The 18,808-nt window shown below is 42.9% G+C and overlaps 1 protein-coding gene across 5 annotated transcripts in view; it reads left to right on the forward strand.

The window, feature by feature from the left end:
- Positions 1 to 18,808, forward strand: part of cblb (Cbl proto-oncogene B, E3 ubiquitin protein ligase) — a 128,871-nt gene that overhangs the window by 94,786 nt on the left and 15,277 nt on the right. For all 5 annotated transcript variants that reach the window (XM_037120431.1, XM_037120432.1, XM_037120434.1 and 2 more), the window contains 2 exons: positions 7,756 to 7,890; positions 8,347 to 8,411. In XM_037120431.1, the coding sequence (XP_036976326.1) occupies positions 7,756 to 7,890; positions 8,347 to 8,411 (200 nt within the window). The remainder of the gene's footprint in view (positions 1 to 7,755; positions 7,891 to 8,346; positions 8,412 to 18,808) is intronic.

Here is an 18,808-nt window from a genome sequence, read left to right on the forward strand (position 1 = left end):
TCAAAACAGAGCTGGAAAAAAAAAATCACTCTTCTTGAGGAGAAAATAGAGGAATCTAGAATACAAATGATAACTTGGTTTGAATCAAGGGCTGTGATCATGGGCTGGAGGTATACGAAGGACTAGCAACAAGGACAGGGGAAGATGAGGACTATATACACATGAGGAGGGGTGACATAGGTGGAAACAATCAGGGATCGGGGAGACGCCAGACTGGTGACACAAGAGGAAGGGCAAGTGACCTAAAATGAGAGGACAGTTATTTTTCAAAATAAAACATGAAATTCGCAAGACAAAAAAGCCTTGCCAAGACACCCTTCACCGCTGTGTGACAGAAGCTCTGGTTCTACTGAAAAAGTTTAGCGTTGCAAAATATTTTGAGCAATCTCATCTGATTGCTTGAATGATTGGCTGGATATCTTGCCCTGCATTGTAAAAAGGGCCACAGGTGGCTCATCCACCCCCTTTCTTGGGCTCAGGTGACTCCAACATTACAAATTCAGGTTTGGTAGCAAATCAAACAAGATTGGCAGGTCACTACCCCACACTACAGGAAAAGACTGTTCTTAAAGCAACTCCAGTGTTCAAAGGGTAGGGCTGTCTTTGCACTTCAGAGTAAATGTCAGCAGTGGGGTAAGGCTTCTCATGCTGGTGCACACAGCAGATTGGAATGGTGTAAGAGTGCTGAAAACAATAAATGGTACAAACCTGTACCAAATACCTGTACAACAGGATCCAATCACTGCCAGAGTCAATCAAGGCCTTCAGGTTTCCCTTTATTTATGGTAGTTATTATCTTTTGTTTGTCAATGTTAGATTTATGGTCATTTCTACGAGGTGAGACACATATTTGTGAAAGCCTAGAAGGGTTTTTTGGCACATTGGGTTTTGTGTTACCTTCCTGTCAACACAGGTAACAAAGGGGCACTTTGCTGGACTGTTTTAGCAATGTGTTTGCTTACTGGTCCACCCTCATGGGAGACTTACCCACACCTGGTGAGCCCTTGAGAGGCTTTGGGCCTCTGGGTGTCTTGCAATATCACTTTACAGCTTAGTCTTTGTTGAGGAGATTAAAGCAAGCACAAATTTGTCTTCAGCTCATCTGGGAACGTGGCCTCACACAGGATGGGAGCATGCTGGCTTTTTTAGCCAATGAGACATTGAATCACCCACCACATATCTATAGTGCTTTTGGTGTTAGGGTTCCTCTCAAGTCTCTGGCGATGTCTCCTCTTTGCCTCCTTGATAACAGCTTTCAGGTTTCCTTTGACGTAGATTTCTACAACTCTCATTTTCTGTGATGGCTCTTTTTTGGCTTTGATTGGAGCCCTCACCTCTCCATCTGGATCTTACTGTCTTTATGATCAAAATATCTTCATCAGGTTTGCTGATAAATAATATCACTGAACATGAAAATTCCATCTGGTTGTTTATTCATGTTGCTGCTGTCTCTTATTTCCCTTACTGAGTAAGCCTGAGCCGCACCTTACCTCCACTTAAATCTCCTGCGACCAGACATTAACCAGAAGAAGGCTTGGTAGAGAAACATCTCTTGGTCCAAGTCGGGTCAGCTTAGCTAGGATGTCGCCTCTCTTTCCTCTCTGCCTGGGGCAGTCACAGTGTTTTTGTGATGTTTTGTCCCACTGGTGGAGATTCTCTTGCAGCCTGCTGCACTGAATCCAAACCCCACACTCCCTTTTCTCTATTATGGGCAAGGTGTGCTTGAGTAGCAGGGGACATAGAGTAAAAGTGGCTGCTGAATTTGTAAGCCCATACAAAACTCAACTTAAAAGAACTTCACTAAAGCACAAGATAAACTGAACAAACAGAGACATGGGGGAATGTATAGCCGCTGACAATAACAATAATGACCACAAAACATGTTATTAGCGCTATCAAATATTGACCAAGACAAACCAATTAAAGAAAATGAATGAAACACTCTATTGACAATCAGTGCCATTTAAGCAGGCCTGAAGCAGCTGGAACTCATTTTGTCAGCCAGTCAGACACCTTCAGCAACAACCCCCCAACTCAAGTTAATGAATATATAGCAAAATGTGTGTGCTCGGGAAACTGCTGTCAAAGAATTATAATAAACTGAACATGTTACATGACTCCAAAAACCATGTGTCCAATTATTTATCCAGATGTGTACTTGTGCTACACGTGGTTAGTGCTAAAAAATAAAAATGATTTTAATTAGTGAAATAAATCAAAAGTTCAATGTGGACTTACATCTCCAGATAGAGAGGTAACTTGACCCCTTGGCCAGTTAATGAGGTAGCTGCATCTGTGAAGCTAACCTGATAGCTAGCAGGTTTTCTTCAACAGGTTTCCCTCCATCTACTGCACATAGGGTAGTTTCAGTAGTTTCTTTTGACAGCGATTTATGCCCTGACAGTCAAATATTACACAGAATTAAGTCCCCATCAGTTTAGAATAACCCTGCATGACCTTTATTTATATTACTGTGACTCTGTGCACACAGATAGCTGTTGGTTTGTTAGAGCAGTTCCACTGAAATGTTTGTTGCATATAATGTATGCCTAATCTCAGTTTAAATTGTGAAAGTCATTATGAAGCTTTAGAAATGTAGGATCAAAGAATAATTATCTTAGCACTCCTGATGTGATTAGGTCACACTGACACGCATTTTTTTTGTAGATAGAGTGCATGTAGTCTACAGTCCCTGACAAAAGTCTTGTCGCTTATCCAAGTTTTAGGAACCGCTTGTAGTTGATAAATTGCAATCAAAAATAGCTTATATGAAAGGCAAAGTTCCCTAGATTGTGCTTATTATACCAAAATAAAGTTGTGTATCATTCATTTATTTTTAGCATTCAATTAGGACAGAAAGGTCAGATTTTGCTTTGACAAAAGTCTTGTTGTGTCTTTAAACGATTCAGCCTATCACAGATTGGAGCTCCATCTGTGACAAATACTGTAATTAACACATTCCTAGGTGAATAAAAAGAAGGGCACACCAGACCTTCATGTAAAGTGCAACCTCCCCTCTATCAGCATGCCAAAGATTCGACCACAGACCAAAGTGCTGATCATCAAGAGCCTGAAGACCAAGTCTGCTGCTGAGGTGGCAGACAACTTCCATGTATCCAAACGTCAAGTGGAGACAGGTACAAAAAGATTTGAAGAAACTGGTGACGTTCACGACAAGCCTAGGTCAGGCAGACCCTGTAAGACAACTGTTTGAGAGGACTGTTTGTTGCTTCGGCTGTCCAGGGCCAGCCCTTTTCTAACTCCAGCAGAGCTACATGAGAACTGGTCACCAGAAACCCCTGTATCTACAAGAACAGTTTGGTGAATTCTCTCATGCAGTGGTCTCCATGGCTGAATGACAGCTCACAAACCAGCATTAAACAGAAGACAATAAAAGTTTCGTGTTCCATTTGCCAAGGCCCACAGCCTGCAGAAAGGATGGAAAGTGGAAAAGTGGCAGAAGGTTGATTTTTCTGATGAATCATCCATTGAACTGCATCCCAGTCACCGCAAATACTGCAGAAGACCTGTTTGAACCTGCATGGACCCAAGATTCACCCAGAAAACAGTCAAGTTTGATGGAGGAAAAATCATGGTTTGGTGATACATCCAGCACAGGGGTGTGCAAGAGATCTGTAGAGTGGTATGGCAGCATCAGCAATTCTTGCTGCCCATTACATTTCAAACCACCAGAGAGGGCAAATTCTTCAGCAGGATAGTGCTCCTTCTCATACTTAAGACTCCACATCAAAGTTCCTGAAAGCGAAGAAGGTCAAGGTGCTCCAGGATTGGCCAGCCCAATCACCAGACATGAACATTATTGAGCATGTCTGGGGTAAGATGAAGGAGGAGGCTTGGAAGATGAAAACAAAGAATCTTGATGAACTCTGGGAGTCCTGCAGGACTGCTTTCTTTGCCATTCCAGATGACTTCATCAATAAGTTATTTGAGTCATTGCTGAGACGAATGGATGCAGTCCTCCAAGTTCATGGGCGTTATACACAACATTGATTATTTTTGACTTTATGTTATGATGTTTTTGTTGGCTGTTTGTGTATTCAAAATGAAGTATAATTTCTACTGTACATTAGTTTTTGTATGCAACAAGACTTTTGTCCAAGCAAAATCTGACCTTTTTGTCCTAATTGTCCAAGCAAAATCTGACTTTTCTGTCCTAATTAAATTATTTGTTGTTCCTACAACTTGGACAAGCGATAAGACTGTGTACGTGTTTTAATCGAATCAGTGACGGTGTTTATGATTTGTCTCTTGGATGTGCCTTCACATTGTATTATTTTGTGGTGCTAAACCAAAGTTCAACTGCCGAATACCCAAAGATATAAAGGTAACACGCGACATTTTCAAGACAGAGTTGACCAATCTCAATTGTGGTCAACCTGTCAACCAAGATCCTAACGTTTCTGCCAAGTGGTCTTCATCAGAGGATGGATTGAAATGGAAGTCATGTTATATATACAGGAGTTCATTTGCTTGAAGATTCACCTGGTAGTTTAATTCCTTAGGTTGTATATACATCTTTTCTTGAGTTTAAGTTCAGATTTGAGATTTGTGTTTAAATGGCCTATATTTGTTGAAGAAGCTGAATAAAGCCACTGAATTCTGTTGAGCCAAGATCCCATTTGATTTGAAATCCACCGTATTTTTAACCTCTACGCCCCTCTAGTTCAAATCATGGCCCACAGTATTATGAAATCGCATGCTCATGTTTAGTATGTAACAGTGGTGGTTGACCATTCAGCTGTTCCTTGTTACTGATTGGCCAACAGTTCCCTGAATCATTCGAGGTTAGCAGTTCCTTCATTGTTGCCTGGTTTAATCATTACCTACAAAAGACACAGCAGGAACAACAGTACTTTGTATGTTATCAAAAAAAAACAATATTATAGTGTAACACATACAATAGGTAAACAACCATGCAGCAGAAGGGAAGGGTTTTTGCACGTTTTTATTAGTGGACAAAATGGAAAGTCTTGGGACAATGGTTGTGGTCTGTTGTCTTCTTCTGTGGCACTATAAAGAGTTTGAAACCATGATCAGTGCAGTTTAAGAGACCTTTATTCTTTTAGAAAGAGATGTTAATAATAATTCCAGTTATTTCTTACATTGGGCTGCTGATAGGCTACACTTCATGGCTTATTATTTGCTCAATGAGACCTGTGCACTGAGCAGTAGAGAGAGAGGTTAGGATGTCACTCAGCTGTTTTTCCGACACACGTCCACACATGTGTTTCATTGTTTCATCTCACAGAGTTTTCATCCATAAGTTTTTTCTTTGTCCATGTGATCAGCAGCAAACTTCAGTCGAGGTTTAAACGTGCATGAAAATCACTCACCTTTCAGCAAAGTTCACTGTTTTGAAACCAAAATGACCTATGTGAATCCACATGTGTAATTCCAGTCGTCGGACGGGAGCCTTGAATTCGATAATAACAACTTTTCTAAAATCTCTACAACTCATTTTCTATTTCCATCTAGCAGATGTGTTCAGGAAGATCAGTAAGCATGTCGCATTCTCTGTCAGAAAGACAACAAATTTGTCTTCAAAATAAGAGCTTTACATTGCACCCCATAGGAGTTAGAACTGGGTTCTTAGCTGGGGGCTTTTAATTTGAAAGTAGCGTCCGTTTGCAGCTTGCTGGATCTCAGTGGCTGTCCAGTTGCTCTTCTTGATATCGGCAGATGAAGTGATCGACTGATTGCTGTGATCAGCTGTTTCCTGTTTTTAAAACTCCTGGCTGTGAGTCACCCAACAGTACACATCTTCGACACCTCTGCCCAACTCACGCACTGGCCAGCACATCGATTTAGATGACATTAGCAATGGAGGTGGAAAAAAGGGTACCCTCCGAGGCGACAAATTGGCGAACCAAAACAGACCCCCAATATATCGCCCTCAGTCTAAATCCACAGACCTAGCCGCAAAAAGGATGGCCAAATTGGCAGCTTGCTGCCCAGTACAACAACTGCTATTACCTATGCAAACAAGGGCAGCCACGCACCGCGGCACACTGTCAAACTAAAGTGCACAGGAAGAAGGTGCAGGTCATAGCATCAACACACTGTAGCCAGCACCTTTCTTCCAAGCAGAGAGACAGCAATTTCTTCAAAACCCATTTTCATCTTGTCAAAACACACTCTTTAAGGGCTTGCTTTTTTTATTCTGCTGCAGATTGCACTATTAAAGTTGTGCTGTTGCGCATTTCATGAGAGAAGTTGTCAGTCTCATTTCCTATATAGAATGTATAGATAGATACTTAATTATACATTCATACAGTCTTGTAATTCTGCTTGATCTTTCTCTCAAAATGCATCAGATTGATGCTTTTAAATGAAATATTCAAAATTTTCTTCCGGGGAACCATGCCCCCAGACCTCGCCAGAGGGGTCATATCATCCTCACCTTTTTCACCCCTGACCCATTTTCATGCCTGTTTATAGTCCTGAGCAAGAGCTTCTTCTTTTTGCACACTGGCATTGCAGAACATGCTTAACTGCGAATACTAGCCTCATTGACACTGCCCTTTCAGTGTGGGAATCCTGCACCAATTCTCTGTATCCTCCTCTGTATAAAAGTCTCAGATACTGTGAGCAGTGAAATTTTGCTCCAGCGCTGATGCGGCTCCAGAGGTAGTATCAGAGGCGCAGCATTGGCTTGCTGAACCTGTGTGAATGGAGAAGCCAGCAGCGCGGAGTGGGGTGGTCGGTTTGATGGTGTTCACAATAAACAGATAATTCACTCAATAAAATAAAGAGAAATGTCCCATAAAGCAATGTTACATGGCCAAACTGCGTGGTGAGGATAAAAGTACCACAGATATACCTGGAGAAGTGTCGCCTGTCCTACCGACTCTTAATCACATTTCTGCCTGATAAACAATGTCTGTCCCTGGCAAAAAAACTCCTTCCATTAAGTAATTTTGTAATTAGAGCAAAAAATTTAACTTTCTCACTTCCCAAGATGTTTGGTGGACTAGTACCTCAAAAACAACATATTATGTTGACAACAGTCAGCGAGTACATGTTTAGATTAACAGGAGGACACCTGGGGAAACAGATAGATAGATAGATAGATAGATAGATAGATAGATAGATAGATAGATAGATAGATAGATAGATAGATAGATAGATAGATAGATACTTTATTTATCCTGAGGGACATTCAAGGGTCCAGTAGCATACAAAATACAAAACGTACATTAGACATACGTTAAGTAGACAGTGTCCTCCCTACTGAGAGCTGTTGTACAGTCTGATGGCCAGGGGGACAAAATAGTTTTTGAGTCTGTTGGTGGAGAGTTGGACTGGAACAGCAATCTGCCACTGAACACACTTCTCTGCCTGGTGGGCGTTGTCCAGTATGGACAGCAGTTTGTCCAGGGTCCTTCTTTCTGCCACTGTCACCAGAGAGTCCAGCTCTGTGCCCACAACTAAGCCAGCTCTCCTCACCACTCTGTCCAGTCCGCCAGCTCTCTTCTTGCTGCTTCCTCCCCAGCAAACCACAGCATAAAAGAGGACGCTGGCCACCACAGTCATGACACCTACCCACCACACCTCTTTAGGATCTGTGGCGCCGGCTTTCTATGTGAATTACCTGCTGGTTTGTCTTTAAACAGGAGATGCTGAGCTCTACAGTACAAATGGAATTATGAATCTATCAGTGATTGCAGGTTGAATGTAGAAGCTGTGCCATTGATACTGATTTAAAGTATTGACAAAGTATGGTCACTTTTACAGACCCTCAAACCCTTTCAGCAGTCCTGTGGTAGAACAACAGCTGGGTTCGATGGAAAGGGTGGAAGACGACTATCAGATACCTTCGTCAAACCTCTGCCTGAGTCAGGCTCCTGTCTGCATCTCTGTGCCTAACAGGTACTAATGTTCTCTTATTATTTTAAAGTAACTATGGTCGTACACCAGTGAGAAAGAATGTTAATGACTAACCATTAATCTGTTAATCGCCTTTTACAATTACAAATACTTACTTATCAAATATTTCAAAATAAGATACAAACTGGAATGACAAATAATCATGTTTAATTTATAAAATACAAAAATACAGTCCATTCAAAATTATATTACATTTTAGGCTTTTAGCAGCCTCAATATGGACAGGCAGGAGCTTCACTATTGACAAAGAAGTCATTATTATGTTATCATTCATGTTACCTTGTGTTTATTTTTCTGTTTTGTTTTTTTTATTCCTAATATATCCTACTCTGATTTTACATTGAACATAGATCAATCAAATCAATGATAATCGATAATCAGTTGGTAAGGCAACGACTATCAATTAAAGAAATTGCTTGGTTTTCTTCTGTCTTTCAGACACTTGGAGAATGGCTCCCCAGAGCCATCCAACGAGGAAATGATGCCCTGCCCCCCCGAGCCCAGTAAGTCCTAAAACCAGCAGAGACATTATTTTCATTCCTAATCCTATCATTGACATCTCAATATAATTTAGTGAGTGTTGCAATGAACAGGGTGAAATTATCAATTATCAATATTATTATGTTCCTAAAATCTCAACAACTATTTGTGTTCCCAAAACCTCACCAAGTGTTTTTGTTGGTTAACCAAGTAGTTTTGTTCCTTATGCCTCACCAGGTATTTTAATTCCCTAAACCTCCCCAAATATTTGTGTTCTCTATACCTCACTAAGTTTTTTTTGTTCCCCGAACTTCATTTGTTCCCTAAACCTAGCCTTTGTATTTTGTCCCCTGAGTATTTTTACTTCCTAAACTTCAACAAATGTGTTGTTCCCTAAACCTTACTGAGGCTTTTTGTTAATTTAACCTTACCTCGTATTTTGTTCCCTGAAGCTCACAATATGTTTTGTTCCTCAGCTCACCATGTGTTTTGTTCCCTAAACCTCACTAAATTTTTCTGTTGTTGCCATTACTTCATCAAGTAATTTTGTTCCATAAACATCACCAAAACATTTTGTTCCATAGCCTAACCAAACAATGACAGAAAACTGAAAATGAATGGAAAAAATAAACAGTTAAAATAAATATGTAGAAATTATATATTTAGCGGGGCAACTTAACAGCATAATTCCAAAGAATCATGCACATTGTGAGAAAAACATTCAAAAAAAAAAAAAAAAAGATATTGGGCCATCGCAACTCGATGCATTTTTGGACCTGTGTGCCGGCTGTCTCTGGGCAATATAGAGTCCAACTTAGTCGCTGACTTTATTCCAGGCTTTCTCCTGTTTTGTCCAAGTCTCTGTGTATCTATTTCTGTCCTGGAACTCCCGAGCTCCGGTCTCTGTATGCGTATGGAGTGTGGTAGTATAGTTCAGAGCTAACGAGCTTCGGGGCGCCGAGCACGGAGCATTAGCCCCAGTTAGCACAACAATAGAACAGCAGGCTTTTCTCACTTGTTCTGTCATTCCGAGCTGGGGCTGCAGCCCCAACAGCAGTGCTCAGGTCTGCTCCCCAGTTTTTTTCAGAATTTTCCCAAGTGCTTTTTTAACAGAGCATGGAAATTTCAACATATAATCTCTGAACATGCTAGTTTTCTTTAGAAAGTATAAATTATTTCTATTTGCACCGAATAACAGAATTATTAAAAAAAATAAAAATAAATAACCAGGGTCAGTATTATTAGCCCCCTTAAGAACTGACCTTTTTACTGAGCCATAGAACAAACCACTGTTATGCAATGATGTGCTTTGACTTTGTAACACTCAAAGCTTGTAAAATCAAGTTAAAATTAAAGCCGCAAGCGGCGTTGAACGGGCCCTCACGACCCCGCGCCGCCGCGGGGTCCTTGCGATGGCGCCCTGAGTGTATGGAGGCTTTCTGGGCATGGCTCTGTCCACGTGCATCACCTCTGAAGCAGCTGTCATGAAGCATGGGTTAAGTTGGGGCGCACACATGTCGGGGCACATGCCTGCTGACACCCGTATCGGCTGAGACACTGTGCCGCTCTCACATCACACGGTTGCATCGTGCTCACACGTCTCGGTGTACACACATGATATGTTACTATGTGATTCCTCAGGTTGACCACAATGGTGAATCTTGTTGCCAATAGGGGGCACTTTCTGGGAATGTGTTCTGTGCAGCTCAGAGATCATACAAGGGAAATTTGGAAGAGATGTTGACTTCCATTTTCCTCAGCAAGATCCAGGGAGCGCAGCAAACATTCCTACTATTTTGCCACAGATTTGCCTGCAAATGATAAGTTCTAACAGCCTCCACTAACCGTACAAAGGCCATCATAATGCACTGCTTCATCTGCCTATACAATTAAGTGTTAACTCATGACTCATGACTCAAGCCACTATTTCATATCTGTTTAAAATAGTTTCACACTCTTCGGGGCTCAGTCCTGCCCAACAGGTTCAATATAGAGCAGCAAACATTCAAAGTTTTCACACAGCACATACCAAAGAGCCATGTGCTGGTTTACCTCCATGATACAAAATGTGTTAAGAGCAGAACTCCAATGGAGAATGTTAGCTAATTCAGTAGCTTGTAGCTTCTAGCCTCAACTAAGTTAGAAAGAGATGAACAGGTTGGGTCTCATTATTCAAATACACACGCCATGTAGTGATTGCAGTGTCAAAAGCTGTCCCATAAGCTCAGTGTCACTTACTAGGCGCCCCTCTGCTCCCTCACCTCCACTCCCCTGCTCCATCCCCCACACACACACACACCATAGGCGCTCCAGAGCATGCTCTAGGGCACACGTGCTGGAGTGCTGTGTTTTTGTTTTGTTTTTTCATTTGAATCAAGTTGTGTTGTTCTAGTTTTTGAACAAGAGATTGGGAGAAATTTGCCCTTTAACTTTAGACGTGACAGACAGGTCAGAGGATAAAGTATGTGATAGCTTAACACTTTTTCATGAAAATCAGCACAAAATGTCAATGAGTTCCAATTTCAGTCTCCTTTGACTTTCCCAGGCCGCGGGGTCCTGGCCAGGAATGTCACATCTGAAGCAGCTGGGATGAAGCATGGGTTAAAGCCATCAAAAAGGCTAACATAATTTCATTGCAAAGGATCGATCCATCTAAATTTCCAATTGCTACATAGGTGTTTTTTTTTTAAAAAAAATTTGCCTAAAGTCACCAAACTTTGCGGGGCTCTACAGGTCACACCTTTTGACCTAGAGAAATTCTTTTAATAACTGATCAGCATGGTCTCTAGATGATCTGTACTGAATTTGAAGTCAATTGGGCGAAATCCCTAGGACGAGTTCGTTCAAATGCGAGGTGAGTAAATCGCCCAATATCAAAAATTCAAATCAAAATGGCAGACTTCCTGTGGGGCGTGGCATGGGTCTGCAAGAGACTTTTTTGTGGGTCTGGGGAAGATGAACATGTCTACCAAATTTCATGTCTCTAGGTAAAAATTTCCCTATGGGCGAGGCCACAAAAACCAACCTGCGGATGGCGCCACTGAGCCATTTTGGTCTGAGAGCCCATAAAAGCACTAAAATATCTTAACTTTTGGGGGGATACAAATTTTGGTGTATTTTCAAATATAATATAATATATAATATAACAGTCAACGAGGAAAAAAAATAGAAGACTTTTCCGGGCCACAAATGTCATTTAACTTGCTCGAAAACTCACCACTTACTATATATATATATATATATATATATATATATATATATATATATATATATATATATATATATATATATATATATATATGTAGTAGGGCTGTGAAACGATTATTATTATTTTTTTTTCAACAAGCGAGAAAAGCCTGCTGTTCTGTTGTTGTGCTAACTTAGGCTAATGCTCTGTGCTCAGTGCCTCGAAGCTCGTTAGCTCCGAACTATACTACCACACTCCATACGCATACAGAGACCGGAGCTCGGGAGCTTCAGGAGCTTCGGGACAGAAACAGATACACAGAGACTTGGACAAAACAGGAGAGAGCCTGGAATAAAGTCAATGACTAAGTTGGACTCTGTATTGCCCAGAGACAGCCGGCACACGGGTCCACAAATGCCAGCAACAATCCGCTGCATTGTCAACATCCGTTGCTGTTCACTTCCATTGCCGTTCACTTCCATTGTGGGTCATTCCGTTGTGGGTCACTTCCGTTGTGGCTTTTGTATTTGTGTTGTGGCTTTCATGTTTGTGTTGTGGCTTTTGTATTTGTGTTGTGGCTTTCATATCTGTGTTGTGGCTTTTGTATTTGGCCTGACACCTCTGGGCCACCGTAATGACTGGTTTGAAAATCATAACTGCCTCAAAGTTGCATGGATTCCTGTGATATGAATGATATTTGGGTCAAATCACACATTTTGATGATTAGGAATTCAGGTGGCAACTTTAGTATGTAGCCTCACAGTGCAAGATAGGCCTAACTGACAATAGTAACTGTCCAAACATGGGGTGAATTGTGGAAGACTCTCAGCAATCAGCTTCACAGTAACAGAGAGCTGTGTAGTCTAAAGGTTGGTACACACTACAGGATTTTTCAAACCTTCACACATTAGGAGACCACACACTTGATGACATCAAAAGACAGATCGCACAAGATCTCTCTCTGCTGATCTTATAGTGTGTGGTGTTCTCTGTAGTGCACACCACACACTAATCGATTCTTCAACAGAGTATCAGGTTCTTCACGCTCAATATTGCAAATCTCGCATGGTCAAATGTGACTTCAGTGTAAACAAACACGGTGCAGTGGTGGTTGTTTTAGGCCTATTACTGGCTGAAAAAACCAAAACCAAAACAAAACGACTATGGAAAAAGTCATAGAGACAGTGAGAGTGTGGGCTGTATGCGTTACAGCACGAGTTGGAGGTGAGCAAAAATTGTCACAAGTATTACAAATAGCTTCGAGAGCAGCGCTGTGTGCTCTGGCCCCCGGTACTACGAGTCACCATGGCAACAAGTAAATAAAAGGCTGACAGAGAAACACAGGAGGCAGAAATGTATTTTGTTTGTTTACTTCCTCTTCTGTCAGCTGACTCGCAGGCTTGCGTCTTGATTGGCTGTTGGTCCAGTACACGTGACAACACACGCTGTGCGTGCTCAGCTCCGCTCGGAACACCCCACACACTACAGGATTTCTAGTCGCAAATATTAAACATGTTCATTATTTATGATCTCTCCTTTTGATGCCTTCCAAGCGGATCTGACTGAACAAAATCTTCCTTAACACACCCCACAACACACGAAAATCAAACACGATGTCCTTTGCAAACATCAGATAATCAGGCCTTTGCAGGCTTTAATCGGAAGGGGGAAATCGGGACAGAAATCGCCCCAATTATCCTGTAGTGTGTAACCACCATAAGGCAGCTTTTTCACTTGCATTGCTTAACACAACCCTTCTTACATTTGCAGGAGATAAGTTCATAGCTGGACTGGCCTGCATCAGGCAGGCATATCCAAAATGGTTCATAATGACCCTCAGATAACCCTCACCACTTTCAGCAATAGTATAAGAAGAGACCTGCTCTGGCCCTAATTACAATGTTCATGGTGATCGTGACAACCATCTTGAGTTTTTATTGATTTATATGTATTCTTCATGTATAAACTTCCTTAAACTAGGTATGGTAAATAAATTTAACTAACAAGATCATCAACATCATATTTTATACCATGCAAATAAGAAAATTGATCTGAATGACGTTGTCAGTGGCAGCCATTTTTAAAATGGCCACCACGGTTGCCATGTTCAAAATTCATGATGGCCCAATATCCAGTTTTTTTCAGCCTTTGTCCTTAACTCTACCAAATTTCATACTTTTTTTATGTACATCTCTCAAAGGACTTAACCATTGACTATGACATTTCTAATTCTACAATTCCATTTTACCCAGTTGTCTTCCTTCTCTACCTACTGCAATTGTCTTTTTATAACTGTATTAAAGCAATGAGTAAATACACCTTTAAATTGTATGCAGTGGACTGAGTTTATTCAGGCAGGGTTTTCTCATGTTTTTCACAATACACTACAAGCAGGGTTATTTTAAGTTACATGACCCACATGACCCCTTGGAATTTTTTACCGTCTAAATTCCTTGAAGGACACACATTGTGCAAAATAGCTGAGCCCGACCGACTCCAATTGTAACTCGTGTCTCTATTGCTATATTTTTGTCCAACTGAAACCTATGAAAACTACATTTTTTAAAAATTAAATCATATAATTTAGGTAAAATGGCTTTCATTCTAAACTCCATTCATCCATCAATTGTCAACTGCTTATCTAAAATCGGGTCGCGGGGGCAGCAGCTTCAGTAGCGAACCCCAGACATCCCTTTCCCCGGCCACATCAGCTAACTCTGTCTGGGGAATCCCCAGGCGCTTCCAGGCCAGAGAAGCGATATAATCCCTCCACCTGGTCCTGGGTCTACCCCTAGGTGTCCTCCCAGTTGGACGTGCAAGGAACACCTCCCCAGGAAGGTGCCCTGGTGGCATCCTTATCAGATGCCCGAACCAGCTCAACTGGCTCTACTCCAAGTTCCTCCCTGATGGCTGAGCTTCTCACCCTATCTCTAAGGGAGACCCCAGCCACCCTGCGGAGAAAACCCATTTCAGCCGCTTGTACCCGTGATCTCATTCTTTTGGTCTTGACCCATCGCTCATGACCATAGGTGAGGGTAGGAATGAAGATTGAGAGCTTTGCCTTCCAGCTCAGCTCCCTTTTCGTCACAACCGTGCGATGAAGTACATGCAACACCATACCCACTGCTCCTACTCTCCAGTCGATCTCACGCCCCATCATCCCCTCACTCGTGAACAAAACCCTGAGGTACTTGAACTCCTGCACTTGGGGCAAGGACTCATTCCCCACCTGGAGTAGGCAATCCATCGGTTTCCTACTGAGAACCGTGGCCTGCTGATCCTCATCCCTGTCGCTTCACACTCAGCTGCGAACTGAACCAGTGAGCGTTGTAGATCTACAGCCGATGATGCTATCAAAACCACGTCATCTGCTGGTTAAGGAGTTTATATGCAACATAAAAGGGAAATTTAGGTTAAATTTGGCTAACAATGATAATTATTGATTATTTGGGATAATTATTAATTATGATAAATAATTTGATCCAATTTGCATTAGATCACCTCGGGGCACCACCCTTGACGAAGGGAAAAGATAGCAATTTTAATAAATCAGTCTCATAAAAATGTACTGAACTGTTTGTAACTCTGGTTAATAATTAACTTAATAACTTAGTAACAGTTAGTAATGGTTGAAGGATTTTGGAGTTCTTGACAGTGTAGACGTTGGCAACATTCACTCTTGTACGATATTAAATAGACAGCAAGAAGGTTCAAAATGTTTTATTTAAAACAAAGATGGAAACACACAATCCAATTAATATGTACTATATGCAAGTGTATATGTGGGTGTGACATGCTCTAGCCTCAAGGAATGTGTGTGTGTGTGTGTGTGTGTGTGTGTGTGTGTGTGTGTGTGTGTGTGTTTGCCTGTGTGTGTGTGTGTATGTGTGTGTTTGTGACGTGATGCCAGGTTATAGAAGATGGTTAGTTGCACGCAGAGACCCTGAGTCTGAGGGACTAACGTCGAATTAGCCGTCTAGGAAAGCAAACTAACAATAACTTGATTTGAGATCACAATAACACCAAACAGTGGAGAAACACATAAATTGAGCACATCAACCAGAGTTTAAAGTCCTCCGCTTAGCCGTGCTATGCTATGCTATGTAAGCCCAGTTCAATGTTACCAGTCTTTGAAGAGTAGGTGCTGGTGGTTGCAGGAGGAGGTTGGGACTCCAAAGTTGAACAAACTGTTCTTGCAGTGCAAGGTTTGATGAAAGTCGGCAGAGGAGGAAGCTGGTTGCTTGGCAGGACCTTGTGTCACTGCAGTGAGGATAAATTCTTTGGGCCTGCTGCCAATGCAGCTTGCAGCTCTCCACAGCTTGTTGGGCCCAGAAGAAGAGATCTTGAGGTCAGGTAGCCCTGTCGGGGGGAGGTGGAGAGGAGCCCTTGAAGATCTGCAGTTGAAGAGGCAGAGGGCGTCGAGTGAGAGAGAGAGAAGGGTCTGTCACCCTGACTAATAGTAGCTCAAACCTGAATTCTGCACCTAGGTATGAAGAATGGGGAATTCTGGGACACCGAGTTCAGTGCAGAGTCCATTTTGAAATCCACAATGAAAGACTTCATCTGTCCCAACAATGGCCCTTAGACAGGACCCCCTCACCCCATACTTCTGCAGCGCCTCCCACAGAACATCGCGGGGGGACCCGGTCGTACACCTTCTATAGATTCACAAAACAGATGTGGACTGGAAGATTGTACTCCCAGGCCCCCTCCAAGACCCCTGCCAGAGTAAAAAGCTGGTCTGATGTTCCATGACCAGGACGGAATCCGCATTGTTCTTCTTCAATCCGAGCTCGACAATCGGCCAGACCTTCCTTTCCAGCACCTTGGAGTAGACTTTCCCAGGCAGGCTGAGTAGGGTGATACCTCTATAATTGGCACACACACTCTGGTCTCCCTTTTCAAAGAGAGGGACCACCACACCTGTTTGCCACTCCTTCGGCACCGACCCTGACCCCAACGCAATGTTGAGGAGGTATGTCAGCCAAGACAGCCCCTCAACACCCAGAGCCTTCAATATTTCTGGTGATATCTCATCGATCCTTGAGGCTTTGCCACTGTGGAGTTGTTTGATTACCACAGTGACTTCACCCAGGAAAATCGGCGATGATACCCCTTCATTCTCCAGCTCTGTCTCCATTACAGAGGGTGTAAGCTGTAAACAGCTTGGATGGTTTACCGTCTCCCCCTTCTAAAGTGGCGGACGGTTTTCCAAAAGCGCTTTGGCACCACCCGAAAGTCCTTCTCCATGGCCTTGCCGCATACTCCTCCCACACCCACTGCTTTGCCTCTGCCACAGCTGCGGCTGCTGTCCTTCGGGCCTGTCGGTACCCCACAACTGCCTCAGGAGTCAGGAGTTCATTCAAGTCATTTGTCCATTTTTGGCCAAAGGAGCAATTTCAGGTAATATTCTTACTTTCCACTAGGGCCGTATGATGGCTTACTGCACTCCAATGGAGCGAATGAATGACATAATTTTGACATAGGTGTGATCTTAAGGATGTCAGATAATGATATGTGTTTGTGCATGTGCAGGCTATTGAGCTTTGAGTTTCCAAGGCAAACTTGGCTTTGATGCACAGGTTAAAGCACCTGTAGCTTTGATCTTTTCATAAAAGAATGCCACACACAACTATACAATAGCCCTTACATGCTCAAATAGCTGCTCTCCCTTTGGGGGAAACAAAAACAAAGTTACTGTTTATAAACCTGTTCTCGAGTTTATGCAGGTGCAGTCAGTACTAATGCTCTAAGTGAGCCTAACAGCTCCCAGATCATTTTCTCTCAGGCAAGATGGCGAGAAGGTCGTATTCACTGACTGAAGCACTTGAGTATGTGATGGGCTCAGACAGTGAATATGGGGAGAAATCCTCTGTGCTTGAGGAGGAGACATCATCTTCCCAAGATGAGGACATGTCCTGATGGCAGTGACAGAGGAGCTGGCAGGTGTGTGGATGTCTCGTCATGGGAAAATTATATGGTTTCCCACTGCTGAAGAGAGCCTGCACTACAATCCAGTACCCACTGGTATCACCCCAGGGACCACCGTGCAGTTGCCCGCATCAGCAACCTGAGGTTTGCCTTTGACCTGTTTATAACAGAGGAGATTATTCAGCTGTTGTGCACCCACACAAACCTGCCTGGGAGGCGAAGGTTTGAGGATTGTAGGGATGTGGATGAAGTGGAGATGAGAGCCTACATTAGGATTCTGATTCACGCTGGCATCCACCGTCAAGACATGAAGCAAAACGTGGCATGTGGGATGCCAAGACAGGACGGGCCATGTTTCGTGCTATGATGCCTCTCCACTGCTACACTCATATCAGCGCTAACATCTGCTTTGATGACAGGCTCACCCACCCAGGATGCTTCAGGAACGATAAGCTCGCCACATTTTGCATCCTTTGGGAGAAGTGGGTGGCTCATCTCCCCCTCTTGTTAAATCCAGGGGTTGATGTGTGTGTCAATTAGCAGCTTGTTGTATTCAAAGGTCGTTGTGGATTTCAACAATATATTCCCACCAAGCCTGCAAAGTACGGCATTAAAATCTTGGTCACCTGTGATGTGGTAACCTCCTATGCCTAGAGGGTTTACACGGGAAAACCACCCGGTAGTTCCTGGGAAATTAACCAGAGAATTATGGTCACACTCTGACTGACAGAGGGGCTCCAAGGACACACTGTCCCTTGGGACAACTTTTTCACTTCATTCACCTTGGCAGAGGAACTCCTCAGAAGAAAACTAGCTCTGGTTGGCACAATCAGGAGAAACAAACCAGAGCTACCTCTGATACTGTCATCTGTCTTCACCCTCACGAAAACTACCATTGCAGTATCCTACATGCCTAAGCGGGGGAAGAATGTGCTTCTTTGAGCACAAAGCACAGGGAAGCAGCAGTCAGCGATGGGGAAAAGAGGAAGCCTGCAGCAATCTTGGACAACAACAGGTGCAAAGGTAGTGTGGATAACCTGGACAAATTTGTTGGCACCTACAGCTGCCGAAGGAAAACCCGACACCGGCCACTGGCTCTCTTTTACAGCGGCATACAGTGCCTTCGTCCTGCGGAAATCGGTCCATCCTGAGTGGGAGTCTTCCAAAACAGACTCAGCGGAAGGAAGAATCAGCGGAAGGTGTTCTTGGAGGAGCGGGGGCACATGCTGGTGACTCCACCAATTGCAAGACAGCCAAGTCCCCCATGCTCAGCTGCTGCTGCTGACATTGTTGCCGGGATAC

This window comes from Acanthopagrus latus, chromosome 13, assembly GCF_904848185.1.
Source record: "Acanthopagrus latus isolate v.2019 chromosome 13, fAcaLat1.1, whole genome shotgun sequence".
NCBI lineage: Eukaryota > Metazoa > Chordata > Actinopteri > Spariformes > Sparidae > Acanthopagrus > Acanthopagrus latus.